Raw genomic sequence first — 25,570 nt, 5'->3', positions numbered from 1 at the left:
CACTCATTGAAATCCAGAGGAAACATATGTAACTACCTTATTTAATGTACACCATTGTAACGACATGATAATCCGAATGTTTTACTCATGTGTGAAACAAGATGATTGTCATTGAACCTATGATAAGAAATCTGTATTTACTCGTTTACTTAGTACCGTCAATTGGTCTCGCCATTGCTCGTTCCGTGCGCAACACCCACATACTCATCTACCTTTCCAGCCAAAACATTCTTGATAAAGTCCACCTGCATCTTAACCAGGTCTGGGAACTCTGGACCGCTGAGTACATTAAGATGTCCTTTGCCAACAGATACGTGCGCCTTTTTCGGGCCTGGAAACGTGCCGAACAGATCAAATTGCTGATCTGGGGGCGAGATCTGATCCAGCTCGGGAATGACCATGAGAACGGGCGTTTGGTACATGTACTTCATTATACCATGGGGCTGCCACATAATGAGCTTGTAGTACGACTGGAGCGTCGTTCTGTTCTCGTGGCGACTGGCGCCGTACTTTTTGGCGTTGACCATGTAATCAAACTCCTCCTTGTCGGCGCCAATACCCAGGCCGGCGGGGTTGACGCCGTCCTCGGTCAGCACAGGCAAAAAGACTGGCGGGTTGCCGGCGGCGCGGGACTCGCGGTCGGCCATGCTGCGTGCGAGAACGCGGGGGAACTTTTGCGGCGTGAGTTCAAAGTCCAGCAGTGGGCAGATGGAGACGACCATGCGTGCGCGCTTGTCGAGGGCGCCAGCACAGAGTGCGACGCAGCCGGCAAAGGACTGGCCCCAGAAGAAGATCTGCTCCGGATCGACTTCGGGGAGGCCGCGGAGGTAGGTCAGCGCATCTGAGTAATCTGAGACCTGCTTCATCGGGTCGATCTCGTTCCGGGGCTGACCATCGCTGAGGCCTAGGCTGCGTGGGTCGTAAATGAGTGCTGAAATTCCGGCGAGCTGGAACTGTTCGGCCACCTCTGGCACGAACATCTCCTTCACGCAGTTGAACTAGACGGGGGCTGAATGTCAACCTGGGGAAAGCCTTCAAAAAACGAGCAGAGAATTTCATCATGAGATCCTTACCCCGGGCGTAATGATGGCTGCAGGACCACGGCCAGGAGCGGGATAGAAGCAGCCCCTAAGGGTCAGCCCGTCCACGGTTTGGAATTCCACGTCGCGGAAGAAGGTACTCATTATTGCAGTTGAGACGCAGGATTCGACGGAAGAGAACTTGTTTGGTAGGGCTATCTAGTGACCGAGATGGCAAAATTCACGCATTGCAAGCGCATTAGGCGTTCCTTATCAGACAGTTGACCTTGTAATGGGCGAGTTCAATGCAACAACTGAAAGGTCTACGGCGTAGGATAAACTGCCCGAAGTCTTCCACTTGCACCGGCCACTTTCAAGACCAACAGTGTTGATACCCAGCTCAAGAACCGGCTCACCCAATCAGCATGTCAGATTATTCCCTGTCAGAATATCCCCGAGTTGTGGGCATGCCATAGCAAGGCTGATGATTAGTGGCGTGCTATGAGCGGATGGGAGACCCTACCAACTGATGATGAGTGTTTGCCACGATGACCAAACATGGAAACCATCCGAGGCACTCCCGAACTCCATAAAATGTCAAAATACATGTAAGTCATCGGCGAATGTTTTTTTGAAACCATTATCGGAAGCACTGGTATCACTTTGGAACGGCCAGGACACTCTCAAGGCCCTCTCTTGTTCAAAGAGAAGTTCGTGGCGTGGCTCTATTACCTTCTTTCTCGTTCCTGCTTCTTCGAGATTCAGTACATACCGACTAATTGTCCGCTTTGAATAACCAAGGAACCAGGATCTCACGACCATTGCCTATAGACTGTCGATGTTATCTACCTTACTAAAAGGCTTCTCTACCCTATTCCCTCTTCAAACAGCTAGGCCTAGCCCAGACCTAGACAACTGCAGTCAAGATGACGATCAACGACGGGAGAAACGGTGCGTACACGATTCCGAACAACAACTATCCGAGCAACGGTACCAACGGCGCCACTTACACCGATGGAACCAACGGGATCAACGATACCAACGGCTATAATGGCAGCAGCGTAAACGGCCCCACCAATGGCCCACCTCAAGCCCATGAGCCGATCGCCGTCATCGGCATGGGATGCCGTCTGCCGGGCGAAGTCGACAACCCGCACGCACTGACGCAGCTCCTGAAGCGCGGAGGTGTCGCCTGTAACGAGCCGCCCGAATCTCGCTTCAGCTTGGACGGCCACCATGACGGATCCAAGAAGCCCAAAACGATGAGGTCTCCGGGCGGCATGTTCCTAGAGAACATTGACCCACGTGAGTTCGACGCCGGCTTCTTCCAGGTTCCCCGGCTCGATGCCATCGCAATGGACCCGCAGCAGAGACAGCTCCTCGAGGTCGTATACGAGTGTCTGGAGAATTCAGGTGTGACGTTGCAAGAGCTGCAAGGGGCCCAGGTTGGGTGCTTCGTCGGATCATACGCCGTCGGTACGTTCTTTTCTCGTCTGATTTCGTTCAGGCCAGATCTTTGCCCTGGGTGCTATTATGGGATGAACCTTGGCTTACAGCAACACAAAATTTGCAGACTACGCCGACATGCAGGCCCGCGATCCCGAAGACCGCGCTCCTTCTGTCACAATTGGCGTTGGTCGGGCTATTCTAAGCAATAGAATCAGTCATTTTCTGAACATCAAGGGTCCCAGGTAAGCGCATCGATCCGTCTTACCCGGCGGATCCCCACGGATCCTGCAGCCACATCTGACACCTGTCTCGGTAGTATGACAATAGATACAGCCTGTTCGGGCAGCCTGGTAGCTCTTGATGTGGCATGTCGCTATCTACGTACCCGGGAGATGGACGGAGCAATTGTCGCCGGCTGCAACTTGTACCTGAGGTGAGCACTAGAGCGAGTTTCCCTTCTCGGCCGTCGTCTTTTTAATCAGGAAACACTGTCTGACTCTGGAGGGGTGAGTCTAGCCCGGAACACAACATGGATGTTGGCCCAATGAAGGGAGCCTCGAGTTTATCTGGAAAATGCCACACCTTTGACGTCAAGGCGGACGGTTACATCAAGGGTGAGGCAGTCAATGCCGTAATGGTGAAACGCCTCTCGGACGCCCTCCGTGACGGTGACCCTATTCGCGCCGTGATACTCGGCACCGCTACTAATAGTGACGGCAACACTCCCGGTATCGCCAGCCCCAGCTCAGAGGCACAAGCGGCGGCCATCCGTTCGGCTTATGCTAACGCTGGAATCACGAATTTTAACGAAACCACGTATCTCGAGTGCCATGGCACTGGCACACAGGCAGGCGATCCGACCGAGGTCAGTGGTATCGCCTCAGTGTTTGCGCCGTCGCGTAGTCCCGATCAGCCCTTGATAATCGGCTCCGTGAGTTCATCCTCTCCACTGCAGGTAAAATGACACAAGTTGACCACAACTAACACCTACCTAGATCAAGAGCAATATTGGTCACTCTGAGCCGGCAGCAGGCATCTCAGGCCTGATCAAGACCATCCTGTCTCTCGAGACTGGCACCATTTTCGGCAACCCTACCTTCGTGACTCCCAACCCCAAGATCGACCTTAAGGGCCAGAAGGTGTTTGCAACACGCACTAGCATCCCCTGGCCGACAGGGGCACGCAAGCGGGCGTCTGTAAATTCGTTCGGATATGGCGGTTCCAACGCTCACGTCGTCCTCGAGTCTGCAGATCAATATCTACAGAATAACCAGACCTCCTCCCACGTCTCTTCACACCTCGCTGAAGATGCGGATCTCTTCGGTGACGACAATGATGCTTCCTCCACGGCACCAGTCGCAAAGAAGCCCCAGCTGCTTGTCTTCTCGGCCAATAACGAGTTTTCGCTCCGCGGCTACGTGAAGCTGCTGCGCAAGCACCTTTTGAACCCGAGTGTCAAAGCCGACTTGCGAGACCTGTCTTTCACACTCTCGAGCAAGCGCAGCGCGCACTTCAATCGAGTATTCTTGCTAGCGGATAAGGCGGTGATAGCCGAAGACTCTCTCGTCCTGGGGAAGAAGAGCCCGGAAGCTCCAAAGATCGGCTTTGTTTTCACCGGCCAGGGCGCTCAATGGTCGCAGATGGGAAAGGCCCTTGTCGATGCCTTCCCTACCGCCAGAGACTTGCTGAAGCATCTGGATACTGTCCTCAAGACCGCTCTTGTCCCTCCAACGTGGTCTTTGCTCGGTATTTGCTCCTCATCCCTGACGCATTCTTGATCCTAATTACTCACATCAATGCAGATGAACTGGTAGAGCCGCGCAGTCCTGGTCTCCTTCGCCAGCCCGAGTTTTCCCAGCCACTCTGCACAGCGCTTCAGCTCGCCATCCTGAGCGTGCTGGAAGTCTGGGGCATCGCTCCGCACAGCGTGGTCGGTCACTCATCGGGCGAAATCGCTGCTGCATATGCTGCGGGCTATCTGTCCAAGGAAGACGCGATTAAGGTCGCTTACTACCGCGGCCTAGCTGCCAAGCAGCTCGCCAACGTCGTAGATGGCACCAAGAACGTAGGCATGCTCGCGGTCGGGCTGGGCGCTGAAGCCGTAATGCCCTTCTTGGAACCCTACGCTGGCCTAGTGCACATTGCCTGCTTTAACAGCCCCAGCAGCGTCACCTTGTCTGGCAAGGTGGACAAGCTCGAGGAGGTCATGGTCTCCCTTGTAGCAGAATCGCATTTTGCCCGCCTGCTGCAGGTGAACCTGGCATACCACTCGCCTTTCATGCTGGAAGTGAGCAGTCTATACGAGGCTCTGCTTCGCCAGGACTTTGGCGCGTGCAAGAAAGACAGGAAACATGACAACGTCCGGATGTTCTCATCCGTGTCTGGCAAAGAGATGCGCTACGCTGCTGATGCGGCGTACTGGAAGAGCAATATGAGCTCTGCGGTACGATTTGAACAAGCTACCAAGACCATGCTCGCGAATGACAACCGTCCGGACTTTCTCATCGAGATCGGCCCTAGCGGTGCGCTTTCAGGTCCTGTGGCCCAGGTGAAAAAGGCTGTCCTCGGAGATGGCGCCGAAGTCCAGTATATTGCGGCCTGGTCTCGTGGCCCCGCCGCGCTCAAGTCGCTCTACGAGGTGGCCGGCAAGCTCTTCATCAGCGGCGGAGAGGTCAACTTAGCCAACGTGAACAAGACTGAGACTTGGAAACCGAGAACCATTATCGACCTGCCCAACTACTCATGGGACCACTCTACGCAGTACTGGTACGAAAGCGACGCTAGCAAGGACTGGCGATACCGTCTTTTCCCGCACCATGACCTCCTGGGCAGCAAGATCCTGGGTACTTCCTGGCAGGCGCCGTCTTTCAAGAAGTCTCTCAAGCTGGCAGACCTGCCTTGGCTTCGGGACCACAAGATGGGCCCGGAGATTGTCTTCCCCGCGGCTGGCTTCATCGCCATGGCTATGGAGGCTATCCGCCAGAACACCGAAGCGCTGCGTACTTTGGAGACTAAGGTTCTCCCTACAGCATACCATTACAAGCTTCGAGACGTCAACTTCATCCGCGCCCTTGTGCTGGACGACTCAGACGAAGCTACCAAGGTCATGCTCGCACTTCACCCGCGCACGGGAGCCAAAGATTCCTGGTACGAATTCAAAATCAGCTCTCAGGTAGGGGACGCCTGGCTCGAGAACTGCCGTGGCCTAGTCAGAATCCAGGAGAGCACCACCGAAAATTTGACTGCAGCCGAGGGCACTGTCAAGCCGTTGGTTGACCCCGTCCCCGGCGCTCTATGGTACAAGGCCATGCACGATACAGGCTACAACTTTGGTCCGGTTTTCCAGAAACATCTTGAGATCGAGTCCATCGCCGGTTCGCGCGAGTCTCGGTCTCTCGTGGATCTGAGTCCTCCCGCCTCGGAGCACCCGCAGTCGTGGTATCCGATGCACCCCGCCGCCATTGATGGATCATTCCAGTCTTGTGCCCCTTCTCTGTGGGCCGGTGATAGGCCCGGGATCAGTGCCGTATTGGTCCCTGCCATCATTGATGAGCTGACCATTTTCCCAGTGGAGAGCGTTTCTGGAAAAGGTATCTCCACGACGTGCTCTGAGTACGTAGGCCTTGGCCTGCCCGAAAGTACCAAGAGTTACAAGTCCAACGCAGTCGTTCTTGACTCTGAGACTGGAGATTTGCGTTTCAAGCTCACTGGCCTAAGATATCACCAACTGGATACACAGGAGGATCCATACTCGTCACACACGTACAGTCGCATCTCATGGAAGCCAGATGTGACGTTCCTTACTGGAGACACCGTGGCGGCCATCGCCGCAGCAGAAGATCCCCTCAACGAATTCATCGACTTGACTGCTCACAAGTTCCCGAGTCTCAGTGTGCTTGAGGCCAGCATGATACCCTCCGAGGCCGGTAGTGTATGGTTTGAGGGTAGCAAAGCCGACCCTGTGGTGAGGTCTGCTTGTCGCAGCTTCCAGTTCTCTTCTCACGATGCTTCTGCTGTCGTGAACGCTGAGGAGACGTATGGCAGCAAGTCAGGTGTGGCCTACGCCGTCCTCGACGTTGCAGCTGACCCGGAAAAATTGCAGACCCCTGACAAAACCTTTGATCTTGTCATTATCAGAGCGGCTGATGGGTCATCGGAGTCGCAAGAGAATGTGGTACGGAACGCACGCACGCTGGTATCGGACGGCGGCCACGTCGTAATCCAGTCCATCGGAGCTGACGTGCCGGAAATCTCGTCATCCTCTGGTTTCTGTTCATCTTTCAGCATCCCTTCTGGCGATGGCAACACTATTCACATTCTCGTCGCTGCTTCAGAGGCCGTGTCCAAAAAGCAAGGCATTGAGCTTATACACTTCTCTGACCCAACAGACGTGACCGCACAAGTTGTCTCAGATCTATCAAAGTTCGGATGGCAGATCACGGATACCGAACATACCCAAGACGACCACAGAACTATTCTGGTACTAAGTGATCTCTCCGCCCCTGTCCTGCCGACTATTACAGAAGCCCAGTGGCAGCTTCTCAAGAACACGTTGGTATCAGGCAACCAAGTATTGTGGGTGACCTCGGGCTCTCAGCTGAACGTCACAAGCCCCGACAGGGCCATGATCCACGGTCTGGGTCGTACAGTTCGCCACGAGGATCCTTCCATCAGTATCACAACGTTGGATGTCGAGTCAGCCACGGGTCCGAAGACCGTCTCTGCCATAAATGACATCCTTGAGCACCTCGGCAGGGCTGTTCATCGGAGACAAACGACGGGTATTGAAAACGCGTTTGTCGAGCGCCAGGGAGTCATTCATATCAGCAGAGTGCAGCCCAATGAGGCTGTTAACGTTGTTGAGAAAGCCTTGGCCCACGGCGCTGAACTCGTTGAGGGTGAGCTACATGGATTTAACACGACCGTTCGTCTGCAGTGCGAGCGTGTCGGCACAATTGATTCTCTCCAGTACACCGAGGTCGCCGCTACAGAGCTGCCTGTCCCCGACGGCAGCGTGGAAGTTGAACTGTTCGCCGCTGGGCTAAACTTCAAGGATGTCGCCGTCACAATGGGCATTGTTCCGGAGAACCAACACCTCCTCGGCCTCGAAGGTGCGGGCGAGATCCGTCGGGCTGGCAAAAACGCTGCGAACATATACAAGCCAGGAGACCGGGTGCTTGTCTTCAAGAAGGGAGCATTTGGAAACAGGGTCATCGCCTCTGTTGAGCGAACGCACCACATCCCCAAATGGATGTCTTTCGAGGAGGCCTCAACTCTGGCCAGTGTGTATCTCACTGCGCTTTACAGCATTTTCGATCTTGCCAACACACAGGCCGGGCACAAAGTGCTTATCCATTCCGCATCCGGTGGTCTTGGAATCGCCTCGATCCAGATTTGTAAATTCATTGGCGCAGAGATCTACGCGACCGTCGGCACTGATGAGAAGGTGGACTTCTTGGTAGACAGCTTTGGCATCCCCAGAGAGAACATCTTCAACTCAAGAACCACTGCCTTTGCTGCTCAGCTCAAGGCCGCCACAAAAGGACACGGCGTCGATGTCATTCTCAACTCTCTCACCGGCGATATGTTGGACGAGTCGTGGCGCTGCATCGCTGATGGCGGCACCATGGTCGAGCTGGGGAAGAGGGATATGCTTGATCGCAATTACCTCTCCATGTGAGTCTCATTCATTTTATCTCCTTACGTGAGGCCGACAACTGACACCATCTTAGGGAGCCGTTTGGCCGCAACGCTTCATACCGCTGCTTTGATATGTCCCACGAGCACGTATCGGACACCGTCATTGCCAGGCTCATGCGCCAGATGATGAGCCTCATTAGCCAGCGCGCCATCAAGCCCATTGCTCCCATGACTACTTTTCCCTTCGAGGATGTGGCTGGTGCTTTCCGTTACATGCGTGCGGCTAAGCACATGGGCAAGATCGTTCTCTCCGCCAAAGACAAGGCTGACAAGCCGACTGTGATGGTCCGCCCCGCGATACGCAGGTTCGATCTGCCCCAGACTACTTCCATCCTCATCGTCGGTGGCTTGAAAGGTCTTTGCGGATCTCTGGCCGTCTACTTGGCCCAAAAGGGCGCCAAGCACCTCGTCATCCTCGCACGTGGTGGTTACGATGATGAGCGGTCACAGGCTGTGTTGAAGAACATTCATGCCCAAGGTGCCAAGGTCGATCTGGTCAGGGGCGATGTCTCAGTTTTGGAAGACGTTCGAAAAGCTTTCAAATCCTCCAGCGTTCCCGTCAGTGGCGTCATTCAGGGCGCCATGGTCCTGAGAGACAAAATCTTCACCTCCATGACGACCCAGGAGTACCATGGCGCCGTGGCCTGCAAAGTCCCCGGAACTTGGAACCTTCATAACGTCGCTCAGGAGGAGGGCCTCGATCTCTCCTTCTTCACTATGCTTTCCTCGGTCTCTGGTGTTGTTGGCCAAAAGGGTCAGGCAAACTACGCAGCCGCTAATGCCTTCCTCGATGCCTTTGCCGTATACCGCCAAGGTCTCGGGCTGTCCGCTGTTTCGGTCGATTTGGGTGCCATCGACGACGTTGGCTACATGCATGAGCACAATGACCTTCGCGTGGCTCTGGATCGGGACGCCTGGACTCCCATTAATGAGAACCTGTTCCGCCAAATTGTCCGCGTTTCAATCCAGCAGCAGCAAAGAACATCTTCGACGGGCAACTCCACTCAACTTATTACCTCCATCGCCGTGCCGCAGCCGGACTCCTCGAACCTTCTTGTTGACGCTCGCTTCGTCAGCCTGGCTTTCGGCACCGGCGAGGCCACGTCTGGTGGGGATGGCAAGGACGACAAATCGCGCGCGGTGCAGGCGCTAATGCTGTTACTACAATCCAGTGCAGACTCCTCGGTGGTATTGAAGGCCGCTGTGGACGTCGTTAACACGCAATTCCAGGCCACCCTCCGCTTGTCGGAACCAATGGAACCTGCCAAGCCACTCAGTAGTTATGGTTTGGACTCTTTGTCTGCCGTAGAGCTGCGAAATTGGGTCAGGCTGGATCTCGGAGTTGAATTGACAACGCTGGAGATCACGAGCGCCACGTCACTAACAGCGCTGTGTGAGAAGATTGTTTCCAAGATGAAGAAGAAGGAATGAAGACTTTCTTGCGTTTTAGACTCTGTGTTTCATTTTTTTATTCTCTGATATCATCTCCTTCAGGGTTTCTTTGCGGTCTTAACTCATATTAGCTATTACAACGGTTTGCTTGAAAATCATTCCAACATTATGTTCACACATTGTAGTGATGTCGCAAATGAAACACAACGAATATCACCTCACAACATTAGCCCTTAGAACGTTCCGAAATGTTTTGAACAGACAAAACGGAGGTGAAAATAAGGGTCTAGTGGCCTTCAGAGTGCCTAGCACTACACATTCACTTGCTTATCTAGAATCTTAAGTCGCAATGCACCTTGTTTAGATGCTGTCCGTGTTAAGCGTCCAAGCAATTCCGATCCATGTCCTAGATCATTAAGACACCATTTCTGCGTGACGAAGAGTTTACACAGAATTGATCCATTGAAGCTTGTAAGTTTCCGTGAGAAAAATATTGTTATAGAGCTCGGTAACGACAGATTTACAGCATTTTGCCCAAAACATTCCCAACATCTTCAGTCTTTTCCACCGGCAATCAGTCACTGATACATATCGTCTTTAACCAGAGCCCGCACTCCGAGAGTATGCGGCTTAGGACGCGGTACAAATCGGTCCATGTGCAAATCCATCGCATCCCGCTCAGTCTCATAGAGTTCCATCTTGAACCTACGGAACAGCGTCGCAATGCCCGTGTACAGCTCTGCCCACGCAAGTTGCATGCCCACGCAGGAGCGTGTTCCGCGACCAAAGGCGACCATGTAGCGCGAGAGTTTCTTCCCATCAGGAGCCTTTGGGTCGCCCAGCCAGCGCTCTGGCCGGAAGGTCATGTTGTCTGGGAAAATAGCCTCGTCGTGGGACACGGCGTAGTTGTCCATGCTCACGGTGGCGCCGACGGGGATGAGCCACTCGCCGTAACGGAGAGGCTCGTCCTCGAGCGTGCGAGGGAGTCGCTGAGACGTTCCATATGCGAATCGAAGGGCTTTAGGATGATTTTGGTCAGCAGATTTCACCTGTAATCAGCTATGTCGAGAAACTGCACTCACCTTCATTGATACAGGCTGAGAGATATGGTAATTGAGAGAGCGCATCCCAGTCGGGAGGGGTTCTGGGATCCACAATAGCTTCTTTGAGCTCGGCCTGGAGCTTTTCTAGCACTGGGGGGTTCGCCAGGACATGGAATGTGCACAGACTGAGGGCCCGCATCGTCGTCTCGATACCAGCGCCGGTCACGCTGATTGCCTCTTGCTGGAGACGGCCGATCGTCTTCTCTGAGGCTGGGAGGTCTGACTCGAGGATGACGCCAAAAATGGTCTTGGATTGCCCCTTTTCCTCTGCCGGCTTGTTTAAGAGGATGCGGATCTGGTTTGTCATTTCCTAGTCGAGCGTGTAACACATCAGCAAAACGTCATATATGATCCGAAAGTCAGCTCGTTCGGTATCTCTGGTCTGGGCTACTACTAACGTTGTTAAAGTCTAGCACAGTTCCCATTTGAGGAGACATTGCCTTAACCCACGACAGCGGGAGCATCTTGAAAAGATTTGTCACGAGGGGAAACTGCGTGATATAGTGAACAGGCTCCAGAAGATCAACCATGGCATCTGTGTAGCTCGCGTGGAAGTCCGGAGCGTCAAGAAAATTATGCGGCTTGTCGAAAGCGTAGTCGTTGATGATATCCGACGTCCAGCATCCCCACATTTGATCGATACGTAACACTTTCTCTTTGCCCAGGTATTCCCGCCTGAGGCGATCTGTGAGGCGATGCATCATTCGCTGGATATTGGGCTGGTGCTCAGCGATCCTGCGATGGGAGAAAAAGGGGTTCAAAGCCGCCCGCCGCTGGCGGTGTCTGGAGTGGTTAACGGTAGAGAAAGCCGACTCTGGGCTGTTGAAACGGTGAGCGAGGGTGGTCAGCTTGCTGGAGTGCCTAGAAGACGAGTAAAGCACGTCATAGAAGCTAGAATCTTGGATGTGCAGCTCCCATGGGTTAATTCGGATGATTGGGCCTTTGAAAACCAGTTAGCAACACGTTGAGATCTCGAATCAGGCAGTTGCCGAGTCAAAGTCCACACACCATATTCCTCATGCAACTTAGCATAATGCCAGATAAACTGGCCGCCATCGCCGCTGAAGAGCTCATAGTAGGCCTCGTACCACTGCGTTAAAGCAGCCAGCTTCGGCCCTGGAAACTTGGCAAGCGGGCTAAAGTACAGACGATAGATACCCAGAGAGAGCAGATACACGGTGGAACATACCAGCCCTGTCATGCCATAGAAAACGGCAGATGAGCGAGTCTCGGGCGTAGATATGGAATCCATCATATTTGGTGGTCTCTGAGGTGCTTGGAAATGATTGTGCGGCTACGACGGGGCAAATGTCGGCTGTTGATAGGACCGGCGGGAGGGCAGGAAAGGAAAGTGACGACCAAACAAATTTTGACGAGATCAAACTCAAAGCCTGGTTATTTTGAGGTAATCTTCTTCCAAAATTCACGTCTTGGTTGAGTTCGCTCTGGCCGATGTTCAGTGGGAAGTCTTTTTTTGTTGCTGGTCAGGTAGCCAGCATGGGCGTCAGCATCGGGCCACACGGATTTCATCTACGCAGGTCGGGGCTTTTTTTTCTTTTGTAAGTCGAAGTAATCTTCCATAGTGTTGTTTCCATCAGTAACACCGGGGAATAACGAGCTCGGCCAAATCCTAGCGACTGCGGAATTTTGTTGGGCGCTTCTTGTCCTGGTTCTATTCCGCGATAATACTGCTCTATTTCAAGTGAAGCAAAGAAATTCTGGAGCAGAAAACCGCATAGTTGGCTTTCAATGCTCATTTATGTTAGCAATGAGATTTCGATCACAAGTTTCCGGGCCAGCCTCAATCGTGGGGCTGGCAATTACAGCCGCCTTGTTTCTGACAAGAAATTCTGCCAGCTGGGCCCGCCCGTTCTGCACATGTACTGACGGCGATAGCTGTTGGCCATCCGAGTTGCAATGGCAGGACCTTAACGCCTCTGTGGGCGGTCGTCTCATTGCTCCAGTTCCTCCAGCGTCTGTCTGCCACGCCCCGAACTATGACGAGGCCGAGTGCGCCGCTATTCGCAAGGACTGGGTTTGGCCAGAGATTCAGTGAGCTTTGACACCCCATTGATTCCTTGCTCGGGTCATACAGTCTGACAGGTAATTGCAGCGAATCTTGGCCAGGCGGCATCCAGAGCCCCTACTGGCAGAACTCCAGCTGCGATCCATTCACTCCTGCTGATACCCCTTGTACGCTGGGACATAGTGTTTCCTACGCTATCAACGTAACAAATGCAGAAGACGTCGTGCAAGGTCTTTCATTCGCACGTAGGCACTCCCTACGGCTGGCCATCAAGAACACGGGACATGAGTGCGTAACAAGCCACATCTAAAGCGAAGTTCCTTTGGCATAAGGTATCGAGACAATCACTGACATACGTTTGCAAGTTACATGGGAAAGTCCGCCGCCAAAGGGGGCCTTGCCCTATGGACAAGTAGCCTCCGTTCGATAGAAGTGCTGGATTTTGCAAGCGAAACATACACCGGTCCCGCTATCCGAATGGGCGCCGGCGTACGTGGGCTGGAAGCCTACACGGCTGCCGCCAACAAAGGCCTTCGCGTGGTTGGAGGCTTTTGCCCGACGGTAGGCGTCGCCGGCGGTTATACCCAAGGCGGAGGCCACGGTCCGTTGAGCTCACAGTATGGGCTCGGAGCCGACCAGGTCCTTGAGTGGGAAGTCATCACGCCTTCCGGAGAACATCTGGTGGCGACACCTCTGCAGCACTCAGATCTGTACTGGGCCTTGAGCGGAGGCGGACCTGGCACCTACGCAGTCGTGATCTCGCTAACCGTGAGAGCATACCCTGACGGCTACATCGGAGGTGCGACTCTGGCATTCTCTACCGCCGGTGTGGCGAAAGATGACTTCTGGAATTTTTTCAAAAGCTGGCAAGACCTCCTCCCTAGCCTCACTACCGCCGGTGGGACAGCTGGATACGCCGTCACCAAGGACGCCTTCTTCATCGCACCTATTACCCTCCCTGGGTGGACCAAGCAACAGGTCTCCGGAATGATAAGCCCGCTGGTCGACCGACTCGATCAGCTAGACGTACAGTACACGCTCGAAGTGACATCGGAACCCACATTCTTGGAGCATTACAGCAAGCACGGTGGACCTCTGCCCCGAGGCCCTTACACGATTCACCACCTCTTTGGCGGAAGGATGATCCCGCGCTCCAATGTCGAGGAAAACAGCACCGCTCTTGTCGGGGCCTTTCGCAACATTCTTGAAGACACGGATGCTTTTCTGGGATTTGTTGCTCTGGATGTAAAGCAGGTGCCTGGACGGAAACCCGTTGCGGACAATGCCGTCCTCCCGGCCTGGCGAGACACCCTGATCACGGTACTTGCACAGTCGACGTGGAACTTCAGTGCGCTTAGAGCGGACGGCCAACGTCGTGCCGACGAGATCACCGACGTCGTTGTGCCAAGACTGAGGGAACTTACGCTTGGTTCCGGGACTTATATGAACGAGGGCGATTTCCAGCTCAAAACTTGGAAAGAGGATTTCTATGGGGCAAACTACCCGCGGCTGCAGGCCATCAAGTCTAAATACGACCCCGAAGGTCTTCTCTTTGGGCCTACTGGAGTATCTAGCGATGCATGGTCGATCGATGAACATGGCAGGCTCTGTAAAGGATGGGGTGACGGACTCAGGTCATTTGGCCTTGGGCGGGTCGCCATCTTGAGGGCCCGGGCTATGCTAATATCTCGGGCGAGACAGGCACAAGAGCTTGCACGCGGGTACTTTGGAATTTCTTCAACGATACTTCCCAGTCAGTAAAAGAAATTGTTTTTTCACGGGTTTTGTCTCCAGGAAGAGTAGCCAGTTGACTTGTTTGTGGTAGCGGGCCATTTCGCCTAGAATAGGAGCGAGCTTATGTGCAATGCGGCGGCATTCGGGGACTAAAAAATGAGCCGCAGCGCCTACGCGCGACAGATGAAAACCACCCGAGGACTTAGGTACACGGCATCTGTACCAGACCGTGCAGCAGTTAAAACAGCCTAAATTGAACAATTCGCTTTGCTAGTCATGGGCATCGTCTTACTTCGCCCACAAGTAAGCTCGATACGGCACAATGACGGTGTCCCCGGAATCCAGCGCCCGGGCCTCCGGCTCCGCCCCGTTCTCCACTGCGGTACCGAGTGCCCCACCTATCCCGGCCAAGACTCGGCCCCAAAGAAACACCAAGCTTGCTGGTAGACCCGGGTTATTGTCGCAGCCCAATAACGAGATACAGACAGTCTATGACATCGTGCACTGGGCGGCAGAGACATATGGAGACAAGCCTGCTTTGGGTGCACGAGCAAGTGAAGCCGAAAACTTAAATGCAAGAAACAGATTGCCAGGAGATTCTCTGGTTGGTGGCGTGCCCTGCCGTAATCACATATGACAAGGCGGCTAAAAGTGCATCAATAGTACACTTACATATCATACCAAGATTATTGTACTGTGGTTCATGATGTAGGATCTGGTTTACGGGCGGTCGGTCTCCAGAAAACTGATAAGATTCTCGTCTATGCAGCAACAAGGCAAGTTTCCCCTGCAGACTCTTGTTGAATTACCAAAATTGACGAATACCGTGAAGCCCACAATGGTTATCAATCGCTCATGGTGCATCTTCACAGTCCATGGTTTTCGTGACAGCCTACGAAGCTCTCGGCCTTGCTGGCCTCGAGCATTCTCTGGAGTCCACAGGCGCCAAAGCCATCTTCGTGGATCACCATCTCTGTCAAAAGGTGACTTCTGCAATGACAAACAGATCTCTTCCACGAGTTGAGGCCATAGTCTATAACGACCAGCCAAGTGGTACAATTGATGCAGGTGCTGAGTGGATCAAAGGCTTGTTCGAACTCAAGAAGACACAACCAGGGCTTCAAATACTCAGCTTCAGCCAGCTATGCCAGGTTGGCCGGAGCAAGATGAGTGAGCCTGTTCCACCTGACAGGGAGGATCTTTGCGCCATCTACTACACTTCTGGTTCTACAGGAATACCGAAAGGAGTTCCGGTGAAACACAAGGCCGTTGTAGCGGCAGGTAAGTCACCCCCTGATTCGCCATGATACTTGATCTTCTTCCCCTTAGAATGCCATGAACGCTTATCTAATCAGCCAACAGTCACAGGTCTTGACTCCGTGATCGGCGACTATCTCTCGTCTTCCGATTCTTTCCTCGCATACTTACCATTAGCTCATGTTCTTGAATTCGCCTTCGAAAATAGCTGTCTCTACTGGGGTGTGAAAATGGGCTACGGTGGTGCACGTACGCTCTTCGACCGTAGCACTCCATCCGGCACTCTCGAAGTGGGAGACATAAATGCCTTCCAACCCACCTTTATGATCGGTGTTCCTGCTATCTGGGAAAGGATTAAAAAGGCGATTTTGTCCAACGTGGAAAATTCAAGCTTTATTGACAGACTTGCTTTCTGGTCGAGGGTCAAAGCAAGAGAAGTATGGGCCGCAGCCGGATTGGCCGGGACATGCGGGTTCAATGGGATATTATCGTCCGCCGCCAGTGAGGTGGTTGGGCCCCTGCTGCGGTTCGCCATGTCAGGCGGCGGGCCCGTAGCGGAAAGCACGCAGAACTTCTTGACCATGGCAATGGCTCCTTTGGTTAACGGATATGGCTTAACCGAGACAATGGCGTAAGTTCAAGGACTCGATAGTCTGAGTTCAAAGCTGAACCGAAGCTGATGTCTTGATAACCTCCAGCATGGGTGGTCTGATGGATCCCGGCCAATGGCGACCAGGATCTATGAGCATCCCGGCCAGTATAGAAATGAAACTGGTTGACTGCCCTGATGCAGGCTACCTCACCAGTAACACTCCATCACAGGGGGAGATCTGGATACGGGGCGATAGTGTTATGGAAGGGTACTATGACAACGACGATGAGTCCAAGAGTGCAGTCGCGCCTGGCGATTGGATCCGCACTGGCGACATTGGGCAGTGGGAACCCACATGCAGCGGCGACGACTTTCATTTCAGAATCATTGACCGGAAGAAGAACCTCGTCAAGACACTCAACGGAGAGTACATCGCGCTTGAAAAGGTATGACGCCGATCTGCATGATGCATCGTTAAGTTGCCCGTGGAAGGTGTGTACACTGACCACAACTCACTCATTCCAGCTAGAGTCTATCTACCGCTCTGCAAAGCTAGTGGCTAACATCTGCATCCACGCATCGCCTCACCGCGCAAAGCCAACGGCTATAGTCGTTCCTTCACCGCCAGCCTTGAAGGACCTAGCTAAGAGACATGGTTTAGATACCCCCTGCGAAACATCAGCGCTTATACGACATCCATTTGTCGTGCATGGCGCCCTTCTGCAATTGCAACAGATTGCTCAGGAGGCCGGACTTGCCTCGATTGAGGTGGTAGAGGCTGTTGTGCTTGTTGACGATTCAGAGTGGACTCCTCAAAATGTTAGTGCCATCATTCAGAACTGAGTCATGACATCAAGTAATTCGAGACTAATATTGACCCCAGGGCTTGACAACAGCGGTTGGGAAGCTTAACAGACGAGGGATCGTGACTCGCTATCAAGGACTACTTGATCGCGTCCATGGTCAACACTAATGGGCGTTCCCCAGTCGGCAACACTTAAGGCGAAAGCATCACATCTTCCATCTAAGTAGTACAGTCTTATTTCTCTTGAGAGCAAGAATTTGTTATTTATAACGCTATCTTGGATTTAATGGTAGCTGGGACTCTGAGACTGGCTGCTAATCGAATCTTTGTGGCTCTTCCTTAGATCCTATCCTAGTCATATAACAGGGCTCGCGATGCAATTGGGTCCTTCGATTGGCAATGTGTATTTAATGCCGTAATCAACCGTTGGCCTGGGAGATCTTTCCTCCGAACCCTGAGAAACGGCCGTAATGGCACCCTATCCGTGCGCAAGTGATTCTTCTGCTATAGCTGCTGTGCTAATCACTATCACTATTGCTATATTATTATAGAGTCACTGTAGGGGTATCGACGTATATAAAGAGAACGGTTATTTATTAAAAATAGGAAATAAGTATAAAGCTCGTTTTAATATAAAAAGTACGAGCGAAGTAGGCTTTAGTAATTATATAACTAAGGTTATATAACGTATAATAAGGCTATAAATAATTAAAACTATTATAATATACCCCCCTAAACGAATATATATTTAAAAAAAAGCATATTTAACTACTTGTATTATTATAAAAAGGTTTACTAAAAGTAGAAAACTAAATATTAATATATAAAAGTTTATTTATAAAAGGAATTATAAAGTAAATCGGTTTATATATAGAGTTATAAATAAGGAATAAATTAGTTATAAATTAATTTTTATATTCGTTATTATAAGTAATCTTAAAGTTATATTATTAATAAAAAGTATAACTAAGGGACGGACTCTTATTAATTAAATAATTAATTTATAGGTTAAAAGTAATAAATATATAAATTTCTTACCCCCCGACGGAGTAATCCGCCGGGGCCGTACCGTATATTACGTATTAAAGAAAACTAGGTATATTACGCTCTATACTTAACTACTAATTAAAATAGCTCCTAACCTTCCCCCGTAATCCTCTAAGTTTTAGCTATTTAAAGAGCGAGCTATATTTATTTTAATATATATAAGACCTCTTAGTATTAGCCCGTATAAGTAGCTAGATCCCGTATTATATACTCCTTTTTATTAAAAGTTAAAGGGCCCCTTATATATTCCCTTATATTTATAATATAGCTTATATTAAAAGGATTTTTAGCTTTATAAAATATAATTTCTAAGCTAGTATTAATATACTAAATCTTAACGTTTATATTAGCCCGGCTATTTATAGTATTTATATAATTACTTAGCTAAATTCTATATTATTAAAAAGTACTTTATTAATTTTTAAGCGTACTTATGTTAGTTATAATAGCTATAGTATTAAGCTAGCCGAGGGCGCCTAGCCTAAGAGGGGTAGACTTATTAATAAGTATTTTTAGGTTCTTATTAAGGTAGTATTTTAATTAACTAACTTCTTAACTAGTTATTTAACTAGCTATCTAAGTAGTAGTTTATATATTAATAAGTTTATTTAGTAAATTTATTTAGTAAATTTATTTAGTAAATTTATTTAGTAAATTTATTTAGTTTAAATAAAGATTAGCTTTAAGTAATATTAAAAGCGATAAAAATAAAAAGAATGTTTATAAGCTCTAGTATAATAAAAGAGTAGTAAATATTGGCCTATTTAGCCCTTTTTTAAAAAACTTCTAAGTTATTATTAAAGTTTAAAACTTCTATAATTAAGGGCCGCTTTTAACTATTATAGCTAACTATCATAGCTAACTATTATAGCCGACCTCTATTATTAATCTTTCTAACCGGTACTACCGTAAGGCAGCTTACCTATCCCGAATTATATAGTAGTTTTTATATTAAAATTATTATATTATATTAAGTACGTACTTAGGGTATATTATATATATTATATAATTAAAAAGTGTACCGTATCGTATAATTTCCTTTAAAAGCGTAATCCCGTTAAGGTCGATCTTTTGCGCCTATAAAGCTAGAAAGAAAAACCACTATATATAAATTTCTTATTACTACCTATAGTACCGACTTTTTTTCCCTTTTTAACTTATACTTATATTACTATTATACGTATATACTCTTACTTTTCGCTTCCGTACTCGCGTTCTTATACGTATATATTATTAAAAAAGGATTTTTATTAATAATATTATTTTTATTTAAATATTATTAAAACGATTAGTTAAAAACTACGCTCGTATTATTATAATATAAGAGGTTAAGAAGTATAAGCTTAAAACTACGGCTTTAAAAAAGAGTAATAGCTCTTTTAGCCCCCCCTATAAGCCCGAAATAAATAAATAATATTCCCTCGTTTTATATTTTAGTTATGTAGTGGTTTTTTTCCGGCTTTATAAGCGTAAAAAATCGACCTTAATAGGATTACGTTTTTAAAAGAAATTATATAATATAGTACACTTTTTAATTATATAATACGCATAATATACCCTAAGCACGCGCTTAACGTAATATAGTAATTTTAATATAAAAACCGCCATATAATTCGGGATAAGTAAGCTGCCCTCTTTAGTAATAGCGCTAGTTAAAAAGGTTAATAATAAAGGTCGGTTATAATAATTAGCTATAATAGTCGGCCGTAATAATTAGAGGCGGCCCTTAACCGCAGAGGTTTTAAACTTTAATAATAATATAGAGGTTTTTAAAAAAAGGGCTAAATAGGCTAATATTTATAGAGCTCGTAAAGATTCTTTTTATCCTTATCGTTTTTAATATTACCTAAAGCTACTTTTTATTTAAACTAAATAAATGTATCAAACAAATCTACTAAATAAACTTATTAATATATAAACTACTACCTAAATAGTTTACTTTTAGTATATAGTTAGTAATTAGTAAGTTAGAACTTTAAAAATACTTATTAATAAGTTTACCCCTCTTAGGCTAGGCGCCCTTAGCTAGCTCGACGCTATAGCTGTTATAATTAACGTAAGTATACCTAAAGATTAATAAAGTACTTTTTAATAATACGGAATTTAGCTAAGTAATAATATAAACGTTATAAATAGCTAGGCTAATATAGACGTTAAGATTTAGTATATTAATATTAGCTTAGAAATTATACTTTATAAAACTAGAAATCCCTTTAATATAGGCTATATTATAAATATAAGGGAATATATAAAGGGCCCCCTAACCCTTAATAAAAAAGAGTATATAATACGGGATCTAGCTACTTATATAAGCTAATATTAAGAGGTTTTATATATATTAAAATAGGTATAGCTTACCCTCTAGACGGCTAGAAGCGGGGAAAGGTTAGGAGCTATTAATATAAAAAAGATAATAGTTAAGTCGGTTAATTTTAATTAGTAGTTAGGTATAGAGCGCAATATACCTAGTTTTCCTTAATACGTAATATATAATACGGCCCCAGTAGATTGCTCCGTCGGGGGGATTATATTTTAATTATAATACGGCTTTTATTTATTTAATATTAATTTAATTAATTTTATTTAATAAGTAGTAGCTTTATAACTAAACGAGTTATTTAAAAAAGTAATAAAAATAAAGAGGGTTTATAGCCCCCTCCCTCGCTCTTTTTTAGAAATTAAGAAAATATTCTTATTTTTTAAGAAAATAATATAAATAAAGAGGGTTTATAGCCCCCTCCCTTACCTCTTTTTAGAGGGTATAAAATAATTAACTATATATATAATACTTTTTTAATTATTATTATTTATAAAACTAATTCTTAATAATAGACCCTCTTAGTACTATTTTTAATATTAAAGTTTAATACGAGTTAATACTTTTACCTCCCCTATTTAATTATAAATACTTTAAGTATATTAAAAGCGCCCTTAATAACTATTTAAATAGTACGTACTTTTTAAGTTTATATATTAATAATAAATATTAACGTTACTAAACCTATAAGAAGTTAGATTATATTCCTATTCTTAAGGGGTATATATAGTTCTTAAGTATAAAGTTCTTATATTTTAAATAAGAAGTAATAAAAAAGTTAGTAATAGTTATAGTTACTAATATAAAACTACCTATATCCTATAAAATAGGTTTTAAATTATTTTTGTTTTATTTATTATTTATAATCCGATATATAAACCTTAATTTATATAATAATAACGTTACGTAAGGCCCTTAAGTATAACGGTTTTTTAAATAAAAAAAAGAATAAAGGGGTTTATATAAACGAGGCTTTAATAAGAGAGGCGTTTATAAATACTCTTTTTATATTAAAAGCGTTATTAAAAAAACTTATTAAGGACGTAATAATATTAACTATTTTATTTATAAAAATAAATAATATTTAAATTAAAATTAATACTCTTATTAATTTATTTGTTTTAGTATTCTGCCTTTGCTAGCTACTCGGGCGATTCTCGATATCGGTTATACGGTATTAATACACGGTATTAGTGGATACTCACACTGTCTCGCTAGACTATTTTTTTAGATTTTCTAACTTTTTAACTTTCCCTCTTACAAAGTTCATAACTACGGATCATGGACGGCCTCTTATTAATTTATATATCCCTTTAGGTATATAGCCTATATTAAAGTCTTTTTTAAATAAATACGCACTTACTTTTTTAAATAAATAGCCTCTTTTTAAATAACTTAATAGGGTTATTAAAGCGACTTTATACTTTTTAATTATAAACTACGTTTTTTAATTAAAAACTAGGCCCCCCGGGCCGTTTTATTACTTTTTAAACGTTCTTTTATTTAATATAATTATTTCTTATATATTTCTTATATTTAAAAATAGTATAAAGTACTCGAACTTTACTTTAAAAAAGTTCTTTATAAAACTATTAATTAGTATTTTATTTATTAATATATAAACTACTTAAAATAAGCCTTTTAAATACTCTTATTATAACTATATATTCTAAATATTAATATAATATAGGTAAGTTAAAATATATTCCCCTTTTTTTATTACGAATTTAATTATTTAATAATTATTATAATATACTTTTTATATATTACTAAGTTTAAATAAAATATTTTTAAAAAAGTATTTAAAAATAAGTATTTTTTTAGTTATATATTCTAAGCTTAATAATTTAGCCTCCGTAATTAACGTAGTTATTATATTTTAACGAGCTACTTTTTACTAAACGAGGTTATTAAAAAAAGAGATTATAAAACCCTATAAAAATCTTCGGGTCTCTTTATTATTTATAAATAAAGCGTCGTTTATAATTAATAATACCTAGTTACTCCCCGAGATCCCGAAGTATATTACTAAGTATTATATATAAAAAAAGTATTATATAACCTAATTTATAATAAAATAATATTAATAAAATAGGTTTATTAAGAACTAAGAGAGTAGAGCGTATATAAAAATAACGTTAAGCTAAATTATAATTATTATATATAATATCAATCTAACTTTTTTTAAAAAAACTTAGTTTTATTTAAGAATATAATCCCTAAGTTTTTTTTAATTAGGATTATTAATAATAGGGCTATAAAAATAATAAAGTTAGTAAAATCGAACTTCTTAACTATTTTTTTAAAATACTAATTATAAGCTAAGTAAATATTTTTATTTAGTTAATTATAAACGACCCTTATCTTAAGGTATTACGAAACTAGTCCCTAGTTTTTTATTTCGTATTTTTTTTTAAATCCCTTAGTTACTTAATTAGCCTCGTAAACGTAGTTTTTATAATAAAAAATAAGGATATTATTTATATAAAAAAGGACTAGGACCCTTTTAATAAAATCTTAGAATAAGTACGGGTCCTCGTTTATAAATAAAAAACTTAAACTTTGAAAAATTAATACTAGCTTTTTATATTATAATAATAAAGCGTTATAAGTATTATATAGGGCCCGCTCGAGTTTAATATATATTCCTAGTTTATAAAAGATATTTAAAAGCTCGTAAATAATAAGGGGGTTACCTAGCTTTTTAATTATATTTAAAAAAGTATTTATAATATTATATTAATAAATTTCTAAATTAAATTAAGTAATAATAGCTATAATTATTCTAAATATCCTGATAAGTAGTATTATGATATAAGTCTTTTTTAAGGAGTATTATTTTTAAAAATCCTCTTTAATATAAATTCTCGTTTTATAATAATCGAGGTAATTATTACTATTTAGCTTATAATTAAATACCTATTCAAAGGGTATCGACTTAAAAATAACTAACGCCCTATTAACTACTTTCTAAGTATTTATTTTTTTTAATTTCTAAATTTCTAACCGTATTACTTTTACGAATTAACTTCTTAGAAGTTCTAATATTTTAAGAACATCCTTCTACTTCTTTAAAAAAGTAATTAATTAATCTATATAGATTTAGTTAAATTAGACTATAATTACTAAAACGTACTTTATTTTACTAGTTATAATATAAATATAGTAATATAACGTCTAATACCCCTAGGTTATTTTCTTAACCGCTTTTTATTAATTAAGTATATACGTATTAAAAAAGGAGTCCTAGTCTTTTTTTATTTAAATATAAAAAGAGTACTACTTAAGTTATTCTCGTTAACTTAGGTTTTAAATAAATACTTTTAGTAATTAGTTTTTTAACCTTTAGCTTTATTTAATATACTCTTTCTCTTCTTAACTATATATATTAACTATATTAAAGTTATTAACTAAGTTATTTACAATTTTTACTTTTTAATATAAGCTTACTTATTAAAGGGGTTTATTAGGGTCTAATTAAATAAAAAAATCCTTTTTATAAAAGCTTTAAAAAATCTCTATTTCTATTTATATATAGTGGTTTTTTTCTAGCTTTATAGGCGCAAAAGATCGACCTTAACGGGATTACGCTTTTAAAAGAAATTATATAATACGGTATACTTTTTAATTATATAATATGCGCAATGTGCCCTAAGTACGTACTTAACGTAATAAAGTAATTTTAATATAAAAACTATTATATAATTTAGGATAAGTAAGCTGCTCTTTACGTAGTGGCGCCGGCCGGAAAGGTTAATAATAGAGGTCGGCTATAATAATTAGTTATAATAGTTAGTTATAATAGTTAGAAGCGGCCTTTTTTAACTATAGAGGTTCTGAACTTTAATAGCGACGTAGAGGTTTTTAAAAAAAGGGCTAAATAGGCTAATATTTATTACTCGTACTAAAGCTTATAAAGATTTTTTTTATCCTTATCGCTTTTAATATTACCTAAAGCTGCTCTCTATTTAAACTAAATAGATTTACTAAATAAATTTACTAAATAAACCTATTAATATATAAACTACTACTCTCTTAATATATAATTAGTAATTAGTAAGTTAGAACTAAAAATGCCCGTTAATAAGTCTACCCCTCTCGGGCTAGGCGCCCTTAGTTAGCTCGATACTATAGCTATCGTAGCTAACGTAAGTACGCCCGAGGATTAATAAAGTACTTTTTAATAATACGGAATTCGGCTAAATAATAATATAAATACTATAAATAGCCGGGCTAGTATAAACGTTAAGATTTAGTATATCGACGCTAGCTTAGAAATTATACTTTATAGAGCTAGAAATCCCTTTAATACGGGTTATATTATAAATATAAGGGAATATATAAGGGGCCCCTTAACCCTTAATAAAAAGGAGTATATAATACGGGATTTAGTTACTTATGCGGGCTAGTACTAAAAGGTCTTATATACGTTAAAATGAGTATAGCTCGCCCTCTAAACGGGCGGGGAAAGGTCGGGAGTTTTAATTAGTAATTAAGTATAGAGCGTAATATACTTAGTTTTCCTTAATACGTAATATATAGTATGGCCCCGGCGGATTACTTTATTAGAGGGATTTCTATTTATATATATATTATATCTTTAATCCTCTTAATAAAAAAATTAACTTTTTTTATAGCTTTATTTATAACCTTAGTTAACTAAGTAAGGTTCGTATTTAACTCCGGAGTTTTAAAATTTAAAGTTAGTTTAAGAATAAATAACTATTCGCTTTATTTATTTAAAAATAAACTAGGCTTTTTTATAGCCTTATTCGCTTTTTATAAAATAAGTAACGTATATAATAAGCGAGCTACTTAAATAAGCGAGCTACTTACCTAATTATAACTATATTATATTTGTAATTAAAAAGTAGTACTTAGAAAAGTAATTTAATTAAAACTATTTAGTATCCTCTTTTTTAGAAATTTTTTTAACGATTTAATATATTTACGTATTATAATTAGTATTTTCGTAGATATTATATCGTTATTAACCCGTTTTAGTCCTTAGCTAATAACTACTACTTTAATACGTTTCTTTTTTAATTTAGGTTATTACCTCTTTTTATAACTAAAGGTCTTCTCTGTTAGCTATTATAAGACTTCTTTTTTATTTAAAACGTATTTTC

At 44.1% G+C, this 25,570-nt stretch overlaps 4 protein-coding genes across 4 annotated transcripts; 2 read left to right on the top strand and 2 right to left on the bottom strand.

The window, feature by feature from the left end:
• Window positions 1-158: 158 nt before the first annotated feature.
• Window positions 159-1,184, bottom strand: CLUP02_06666 (DltD domain-containing protein; the record flags this gene model as incomplete). The annotated part of the gene is made up of 2 exons (XM_049285665.1): window positions 159-998; window positions 1,074-1,184. The coding sequence occupies 2 exons, from the start codon at window positions 1,182-1,184 to the stop codon at window positions 159-161; spliced, it is 951 nt and encodes a 316-aa protein (XP_049142808.1).
• Window positions 1,185-1,945: 761 nt separating this feature from the next.
• Window positions 1,946-9,599, top strand: CLUP02_06665 (beta-ketoacyl synthase domain-containing protein; the record flags this gene model as incomplete). The annotated part of the gene is made up of 7 exons (XM_049285664.1): window positions 1,946-2,495; window positions 2,593-2,710; window positions 2,785-2,901; window positions 2,973-3,399; window positions 3,464-4,214; window positions 4,271-8,144; window positions 8,201-9,599. The coding sequence occupies 7 exons, from the start codon at window positions 1,946-1,948 to the stop codon at window positions 9,597-9,599; spliced, it is 7,236 nt and encodes a 2,411-aa protein (XP_049142807.1).
• Window positions 9,600-10,138: 539 nt separating this feature from the next.
• Window positions 10,139-11,918, bottom strand: CLUP02_06664 (cytochrome P450; the record flags this gene model as incomplete). Its single annotated transcript, XM_049285663.1, has 4 exons — window positions 10,139-10,578; window positions 10,643-10,973; window positions 11,062-11,603; window positions 11,672-11,918. 4 exons carry the CDS (start codon window positions 11,916-11,918, stop codon window positions 10,139-10,141), a joined length of 1,560 nt encoding a protein of 519 aa, XP_049142806.1.
• A 504-nt stretch (window positions 11,919-12,422) lies between these two features.
• On the top strand, window positions 12,423-17,115 carry CLUP02_06663 (isoamyl alcohol oxidase; the record flags this gene model as incomplete). Its single annotated transcript, XM_049285662.1, has 11 exons — window positions 12,423-12,715; window positions 12,777-12,977; window positions 13,055-14,442; window positions 14,698-14,812; window positions 14,871-14,965; window positions 15,009-15,085; window positions 15,136-15,249; window positions 15,296-15,704; window positions 15,786-16,311; window positions 16,379-16,718; window positions 16,798-17,115. 11 exons carry the CDS (start codon window positions 12,423-12,425, stop codon window positions 17,113-17,115), a joined length of 3,876 nt encoding a protein of 1,291 aa, XP_049142805.1.
• Between the last annotated feature and the right edge of the window lie 8,455 nt (window positions 17,116-25,570).

Source organism: Colletotrichum lupini, chromosome 3, assembly GCF_023278565.1.
Source record: "Colletotrichum lupini chromosome 3, complete sequence".
Classification (NCBI taxonomy): Eukaryota; Fungi; Ascomycota; class Sordariomycetes; order Glomerellales; family Glomerellaceae; genus Colletotrichum; species Colletotrichum lupini.
The sequence above is the reverse complement of the archived record's forward strand: the minus strand, read 5'-3'. Positions and strand labels throughout refer to the sequence as shown.